General features: G+C 45.0%; 2 protein-coding genes across 2 annotated transcripts; one reads left to right on the top strand and one right to left on the bottom strand.

Annotated features, from left to right (window-relative positions):
• Positions 1-509: 509 nt before the first annotated feature.
• LOC144672512 (histone H1-like) lies at positions 510-1,189 on the top strand. The gene has a single exon (XM_078534351.1). The coding sequence runs from the start codon at positions 510-512 to the stop codon at positions 1,161-1,163; it is 654 nt and encodes a 217-aa protein (XP_078390477.1). The 3' UTR covers positions 1,164-1,189.
• A 3,623-nt stretch (positions 1,190-4,812) lies between these two features.
• On the bottom strand, positions 4,813-5,272 carry LOC144672464 (histone H2AX-like). The gene has a single exon (XM_078534308.1). It carries the CDS (start codon positions 5,270-5,272, stop codon positions 4,880-4,882), a length of 393 nt encoding a protein of 130 aa, XP_078390434.1. The 3' UTR covers positions 4,813-4,879.
• Between the last annotated feature and the right edge of the window lie 3,478 nt (positions 5,273-8,750).

The following is an 8,750-nucleotide window of genomic DNA, read 5'->3' as shown; positions in this document are numbered from 1 at the left end:
AGAGGAATGAAACTGTGTTTGTGTGTCCGTTCTGATCATGAGGTTTCCGAGTGCCGCTTGCGTAAAATAAAAATATTTCCCATTCAAAAATTCCCCCTGTTCCCCAACTTAACCCCGAAGTGAGATTTCAAGATCATTTCTGTGTTGTTTTCTAGATTTCAGTCCAAAACTAGAGGACATGTCAGTGATCGGGTGAAGGAGCCGCAGTAAATCAGGTTTAAATCGAAACTGGAGTCTTCAATTCGCGTGACATCTTTTCGACAGCAAACATTACAATGTCAGAGATAAGATGGATTGAGTCTGGGACACTGGAGAGCCGGAATTTCCATGGAATTGGGGAGTTTGTGAGGAGAGAAAAACACAGAGAGGCAGCAGCAGCCTGGAGCTGACAGCAGCCTGTCTCCGCCCCGTCCGCTCGCTGCCTTTAAGTTGCTCAGTGCCGCCACCAGCGGCTTCATTTCTCAGCCCGTTCAGATCGACAGAGACACTTTTGTGCAGAGTCCCGGAACATGACCGATACTGCAGCCGCCGAAACGGCTCCTCCAGCCGCTCCCGCCGCCCAGGTCAAGACTCCCAAGAAGAAGAAGAAGGCGGCTCCCCGGAGCAGTGCAGCCGGTCCCAAGCTGGGCGAGCAGATCCTCAAGGTTGTGGCGGATTGCAGCGATCGCAAGGGGATGTCGCTGCCCGCGATCAAGAAGGCGCTGCGCGGCAAAGGGCTGGATGTGGAGAAACTGGGCTCCCAGATCAAGCAAAGCATCAAGAGGAATGTGAAGAATGGCTTCCTGGTTCAGGTCAAGGGCACGGGCGCCTCGGGCTCCTTCAAAGTCCCTAAGAACACAACCCCGGGGAAAGTGGGAAAGAAGGCGAAGGCAGCAGCTGGCAAGAAATCTCCAGTGAAGAAAGCGGCAGCCAAGAAGGTGACAGCAAAGAAAGCAACGGCCAAGAAAACAGTCAAGAAAGCAACGGCCAAGAAGACTCCAGTCAAGAAAGCAGCGGCCAAGAAATCCCCAGCGAAGAAAGCAGCGGCCAAGAAAACAGCCAAGAAGGCGGCAACTCCCAAAAAGCCGGTGAAAAAAGCAGCCCCCAAGAGAAAGTCTCCTGCCAAGAAGGTGACGGGCGTCAAAAAAGTGGCGATAGCGAGGGCCAAGCCCAAAACGAGATAAGCAAAGACAGGAAAGAAGGGAAAGATCCCGAGCAAATTGTAACCCTCTAAACCCAAAGGCTCTTTTCAGAGCCGCCCACATTTCACATGAAAGAGCAGATCCCCTGATCATTTGATCCCTGTCTCGGAGCTGGGAGCTGATTTCAGATGGAAATGTTTCGTTTTCCTCCCACGTAAATCCTATTTTCCCGCTCACTCACTGACACACTCTCCACCCGTCCCCTCCCGCACTGTGCAATAAGACACAGGGATATCCTTACAGCTCCCTAACCGGGATGTGTCCCAGTGCATTCAAAGTTTATCTTCGTTCCCTTATTCACATTTTCAGGGTGAGAGTCTGCAATGGAGTTAAACCCCGCCTCACAACTAATACCCATATCAGTATATTTTATCTAATTCTGTTGGATGAGGTGTCAGCGAATTTCTCAATCCCTTTTGGCGGTGTGGAGGGAAGGATGAGGCGTGAGTCTAGAGATGTGTGAGTATAGAATATTACAAGGATTGAAATAGAAGCAGGCATCTGACTCTTTATAAAAAGTGCAGTATTGAGGGGGGAATATTATTGACAGTATTGATTTTAATACGATTTTCTAACTAGCTGGTGTATGATGTTGGCGTGTTAAAGTTACTTTAAAAGCTCTCTGTTCACCTCTCTTCAGAATTTGATAAATAAATGCTTTTCTGGCAGGCAGGAGGAGGTTGCTGGTTTACCAGAGACATTGCCCTGTCTGTCACTCAGTCTGTCTCGCCCCGCCTCTCACACTCTCTCTCTCTCTCTCTCTTCTCTCCCTTCCTCAGTTAGGTCGGGGCGGGCTGTATAAAAGCGGAACGTGAAGCAGCTCCCCACTCATTCAGCAGCGATTTGACTGAAGAAGCATCATGTCTGGCAGAGGGAAAGGAGGCAAAGGACTGGGGAAAGGCGGAGCAAAGCGGCACCGCAAAGTGCTTCGCGATAACATCCAGGGCATCACCAAACCAGCCATCCGCCGCCTGGCTCGCCGTGGCGGTGTCAAGCGCATTTCGGGCCTGATCTACGAGGAGACCCGCGGGGTGCTGAAGGTTTTCCTGGAGAATGTGATCAGGGATGCTGTCACCTACACCGAGCACGCCAAGCGGAAGACGGTCACCGCCATGGATGTGGTGTACGCTCTGAAACGCCAGGGCCGCACTCTCTATGGATTCGGCGGCTAAACAAATCGACCCGACTCTATAACAAAACCCAAAGGCTCTTCTAAGAGCCGCCCACAACCTCACATTGAGAGCAGTGACCTTGGAGACTGAAAGCGAGATGTAGTTTTATAAAAACAGCTTTTTCACCTGCGCATTCTCCATTCGCTATACTATAGTGAGTTACACAAGGTTTCATGGTTTATTTTCGTTCGGTTTTCAGGAATTCGCTTCCTTTCAATCTCCAGAAACCCGATTCCCAGCCTGGCTGAGGAACACGACAGATTCCAAAATAACACCGAGTTCATAAGATAAAGGCCATCATTTATTACACTTTGATCAGGAGTAACTATTTTGAGACACATTATTTTCGCTTCTTCGCACTATTTTCAACCCTGTCTTTTTTTTCTTCGCTTTCTCTTCCTGAGTCGTTGAAACACGACAGGACCTGGGAGGTATCTGTAGATGAGCTTTATGTGGATCAGCCTGTATCCATGCAGCATGTTGACTGGATCCAGGAAGCACGTTATTTAAGAGCTTTATTCTGGCCTGTTTCAGAGCGATCAATATAATAATGCGAATTTAAACGGGAATGTAAGGCAAATCTCAGCAGGTCTGGCAGCCCTGGCGGAGAAGAGCACAGCTGACGTTTCGGGTCCTCATGACCCTTCAACAGAACTGAGTAATATTAGGAGAGGGGTGAAATATAAGCTGGTTTAAGGTGGGGGTGGGGGGAGAGAATTTGAAGGTGGGGTGGTTGTAGGGACAAGGAAGCAGTGATAGGAGCAGATAATCAAAAGATGTCACAGACAAAAGAAAAAAGAGGTGTTGAAGGTGATGATATTATCTAAACGAATGTGCTAATTAAGAATGGATGGCAGGACACTCAAGGTACAGCTCTAGTGGGGGTGGGGTGGAAAGAGTAACAGGGCATAAAAGGTATAAATTTAAAAATAATGGAAATAGGTGGGAAAAGAAAAATCTATATAAATTAATGGAAAAAACAAAAAGGAGGGGGATGAAACGGGAAAGGGGGTGGGGATGGAGGAGGGAGTTCAAGATCTAAAGTTGTTGAATTCAATATGTGTCAGCTGTGGCTCAGTTCATAGCACCCTCGCCTTTGAATCAGAAGGTTGTGGGTTCATGTCCCACTCCTGGAAACCAAGAACTGTGAATGTACTTGAAAGAGTTACAATCTGTGACTGTTGATAACTTGAAAGAGTTTCAATCTGTAGGGAGATTACAGATTTACTTTGAAAGGCCAGGACCAAGCAGACAGCGCGCAAGTCGACCGGAGGGAAAGCTCCCCGCAAGCAGCTGGCTACCAAAGCTGCCCGCAAGAGCGCTCCAGCCACGGGCGGCGTCAAGAAGCCCCATCGCTACAGGCCCGGCACTGTGGCTCTGCGGGAGATCCGCCGCTACCAGAAATCCACCGAGCTGCTGATCCGCAAACTGCCCTTCCAGCGCCTGGTGCGAGAGATCGCTCAGGACTTCAAGACCGACCTGCGCTTCCAGAGCTCGGCCGTCATGGCCCTGCAGGAGGCCAGCGAGGCTTACCTGGTGGGGCTCTTTGAGGACACCAACCTGTGCGCCATCCACGCCAAGCGAGTCACCATCATGCCCAAGGACATCCAGCTGGCCCGCCGCATCCGCGGGGAGCGCGCCTAGACTCACCCTGCCCGACACTAGACTTACACCGAGAACCACAAAGGCTCTTTTAAGAGCCACCAAGTCGGTCAAAGAAGGAGCTGCGATCTCTTAACTACACCAGCACTTTAGCATCTCAGGCCTACAATTTATTTTCCTCACTTTGTCACCGGGTAACTGTCCTTTGCTTCAATCACTCGGTGTTTCAGATCATTTGAGATCATTTTCAAAAGGCAAATATTTTAATAATAAAGGCACTTTTTCGCGAATTCTGGAGACTGGATATAAATAGTTGCAGCACATACTACTAATGTCCGTAAGATGTAACAGTGCTAGCAGGATGCGTCTCACTCTAACCCACCCTTTCAGATATCATCAGAAATTACGAAGCGATAGGGATGTTCACACATGCACTAAAACCCGGATTCAGCTTCAAATGCCCCAAAGAGTCACCGAGTCGGTCAGAGAAAGAGCTGCGATATCTTGTTAAACAATCTAGCTCCTAAAACCCTCGGGCCTACAATTTATTTAAGTCCTTTTGTTCATCCGGTCTCTCCCTCTGCTGCATTTGGGGATATGGGGTGATTCCATTTATAGTTCTTTAGCTATTTCACGTCATTGAATTAGAAATGGAATGAATTAATTATTCAATGAATGTTTCCCTGAACATTGTCAGTTGGTCATATGTAGATGCAGCACAGACTCCTGGTGTCTGGAAAAGGCAACAGCGCCAGCGTCTCGTTGTAAGCAGCGCTTTCACAGATCGCATTAGAAATATAATGTCATTCCGAATCGATAGGGATGTTATCGCGCATCCGGATAGACAACAGGTCGCCCCTTTCACTGATTAAGTGAGTGGCTCTGAAAAGAGCCTTTGGGTTCTCAGTTTAAAGAATAGTCGCTTCACTTGGTCTTGGTGGCTGCAGAGGCGCCGCTTTTCTTGGGCAGCAGCACGGCCTGGATATTAGGCAGCACCCCGCCCTGAGCGATGGTCACCCCTCCCAGCAGCTTGTTGAGCTCCTCGTCGTTGCGGACGGCCAGCTGCAGGTGCCTGGGGATGATGCGGGTCTTCTTGTTGTCCCGGGCCGCGTTGCCGGCCAGCTCGAGGATTTCAGCCGTCAGATACTCGAGCACGGCGGCCAGATAGACCGGGGCTCCGGCACCCACACGCTCAGCGTAGTTCCCCTTCCTCAGCAGCCTGTGAACGCGGCCCACCGGGAACTGCAGTCCGGCCCGGGAGGAGCGAGACCTGGCCTTGGACCGAACTTTCCCACCGGTCTTTCCTCTTCCAGACATGGTAACAATCTCACAAGCACTTTCACAGAGAATGCTGATATCCGCCTTCTTTCAGTTCCCTTATACTCTCAGGAGGAATGGTGGTGCGCTCAGAGCTGATTGGTCAATTATATTTTAGCTCATAATATTCTTCATGTTACCAATCAGATTTCTGCCTGACTCACCAATGCGGGCAAGCAACGTATGAAGTCGGAAGTTAAGGGCGCCAAATCATCAGTTAAACAAACGATTATATATTTCAAAATGGAAAAGACAGACAAAAAATTAATCGATGGAAATATCGCACAGAAATCGTCTTAGCTAAACAAAGAACAATTCCTATACAAGTCGTTCTAATGATAAATATTAAAACAGTTCTGTTACAGAATGTTAGAAGGTTTCTCGCTCTCTTTTCCTCGATAACAGTTTTCCCGAAACTGTAGGTTTCTGGTTTTGCCTGTGGACAAGAGGACAAAAAAGGCGCCAATATTCCAGATTCAAAACTGTTGTTTTATACAAGTTCGTGAGTGTGAAGAGCGGAGTGCATATTTTTGGCGTAAATCTGCCAGTATTGAAACTGAGGCTTCCTACACCGCCAGGACTAATACGGAATGAATTGATCAAATCAACTTTTATAATGCTGGGGAGGGATAGCATCTTTGAGGGATCAAAGATAGACTCTGCTTGATTACATTTATACAACAAGGCAGGGTCTATTCTGAAGCAGCAAACATACGTTGTATTCCAAACCAACAATAAAAATGAAAATCCTCTGCAGGCTATGTGATTCTGGGATTAATCCTAATCATCATTATCTGTTACTTAAATGTAGTTTTCACTCACTGAAGCTTTTCTTCCGAAATTGACATCAACGATATATGTTTTTGTTTTTGTCTCTGTAACATTCAGTTTTAAGTCAGTTTGGATTTTATCTGGTGCGTGTCAATCCCTGGAGTAAATTTTATATTTCATTCGACATATATTGCTGCCAACATAAGATTATGCTTCTATTCTCCTTTTAATCCCGACATTATCTGTTAAACCCAGCTATGGGTGCGTGGAATATCTGCCTGTTCATGAAAAATAAATGTGATCTTTAATCTGAAATGTATAATTTTCCAAAAAAATAAAGCAGGGTAAAAAACAGGGAATTACAGGCTGATTAGTCTACCATCAGTGGTAGACTTAATACAAGAGTCCACTATGTGATAATAAGAGACTTTGAAAATGTCAAATAGATTGGACAAAGATAGCATGCGTTTATGAAAGGAAAATCATGTTTGACAAACCTATTGTAGCTTTTTTTGGGAATTAAATTGCAAAGTAGATAAGGGAAAACCAGATGATGTGGTATATTTAGATTTTCAGAAAGCTTTTGTTAAATGCCCACTTAAGTGTTTTGTGTAACAAATTGAAGTGCATGGGATGGGCGTTTGGATTGGCATACACTGAGAAAATATTAGTAAACAGGATAAAGTGAGCAGGAATAAATCAGTCTTAATGAGAATGGCAGAAGTTGACAATTATTGTGCCTCAGGGATCAGTGTTTGGGCCCCAGTATCCGGAATATACAAGAATGATTGTGGTGAAGGAACTAAAGGTAATATTTCCAAGTTTGACGATGACACAAAGCTATGAGGGAATGTGAAAGATGAGGAGGAAGTTAAGAGTGCCCAAGGAGAATTAGGCAATTTGAGTGAGTGGGCAAAAACATGGCATATGGATTGTGACGTGGATCGGTGTAAACTCACCCACTTTGGTAAATGAAACAGAATGGCAGAGCATTATTTTAATAGTGATAGGTTGGGAAAAGTTGATATGAGAAGAGACCTACGTTCACCAAATGATCACCAGGCTGCTTCATGGGCTGGCAGGATTGTCACATGAGGAGAGAATGGGCCGATTCAGCCTGTAATCACTCAATGATTGTAGAATGAGAGGGGATGTATTTGAAATATTTGAAATACTGACAGCGCTGGTCAGGCTGGGTGCAGGGATGAGGTTTCCTCTGGCTGAGAGGCCTAGCAATGGATTCACAATCTCAGGATACGTTGTCGGCCATTTAAGGCTGTGTTGAGGAAAAGCTTCAGAGGGTGGTGAACATGTCATCGAGTTGCATTCATTTTGTTACCTCCAGTATTTATAACATATGTGAATGTATATATTTTTCCCTCCGTGTATCACTCAGTATCTGCAACGTTTGCAAGACTGGAATTAACTCAATCTTTAATATTTTAACGTGCTATCTCCTCAAGTGAGATTTCATTTGAATCTCTCAATGTCTGGAAGTTGATGTGAAGTTGAAGTTGATATTCATATAGTCAACTGCTAGAAGTGCGTTTTCCTTGTGTGTCAATCGGTGACATATTACCTGACTGTGGATTTGGCCCTGTAGCATTCGGATTTTTCTCATTGTTATGTTCTCAGTTTATGTTTGTGGTTTTATCCCTGTATTTCATTCACTGGTACTTTGCATCAGATGAAGATAATTCATTGCTTCTCAGCGTCTAGTATAATCTGTGAGTTTGGCCATGGTTCTATAATTGTCAGTCTCTCAAACTGAATGTGAGTTTGTAATAACTCAGTCTTTAAGAGCAACTAGCTGACAATGACTGTGTGATTTATTCCACTAAACTGTGCATCTGGCTTGCATGGGTATGTTCCACTCTCTGCGTATCTCTCATTGTCCTTTACAGTGCATGATTTGGGGATTAAATTGAACATGACAGTTTCCAATAGGCTATGTGATTGTGGGGTTATTTCTGTAGTTTTATGTTTTCACCTATTCTATTTGAATGAGATCTTTTCTGTCTCATTCAGATTCAGGTAGTGTAGTGAGTGTGGGATTTATTATAGAGCTTTCAGACTTGGCACATTCCGTGACTAACAACTGCATCATGGATTTTTCCTTCCCTGACACTGCGTATGTAGGGATAATTATCTAGTTGCCGTTCTCGTGTACGCTTCGATTTTTTTTTTGTATTTATAGCTGTAATTGACGTGTGTGTGAATGTGGGAGGAATTTTGCACCTGTGTTTATCAGCCCATCTTATTTGGAATATTATTCAATCTGTATCTGTGTTTCACCATTGTTGTAGGTAAGTGAGAGATAAGACTATATCTGGACTTTTAATGAAACGTGTTGGAATATATTTTTATGAAACCCTCAACATAGCAGCATTTGTTAACCTTTGGTTTAACCTGTAACATTGGCTTCATGTGTTTTGTAGTCACAGGTTATATTCAATAGTTCCCTCTGATTTGTGGAATGGCATTTAATTTTTAGCTCTGTGAAAACAATTGTGAATATTACAGCTCCTTTAATCAGATACACAGCCTCATATATATTTTGTGCATTTTTTATAAAGGGATTGCTGGTGACTCTATACTGATGCTGCCATTTTTGGTGTGAAATTTGCAGATCTGTCTAAATTCTAAGGGACTGCATTGCAATTCATTCAGTCCCTTTCCATCAGTTATTTATTGTCTAATGAGGCTC

This window comes from Cetorhinus maximus, chromosome 38, assembly GCF_964194155.1.
Source record: "Cetorhinus maximus chromosome 38, sCetMax3.hap1.1, whole genome shotgun sequence".
Taxonomy (NCBI): Eukaryota; Metazoa; Chordata; class Chondrichthyes; order Lamniformes; family Cetorhinidae; genus Cetorhinus; species Cetorhinus maximus.
The sequence above is the reverse complement of the archived record's forward strand: the minus strand, read 5'-3'. Positions and strand labels throughout refer to the sequence as shown.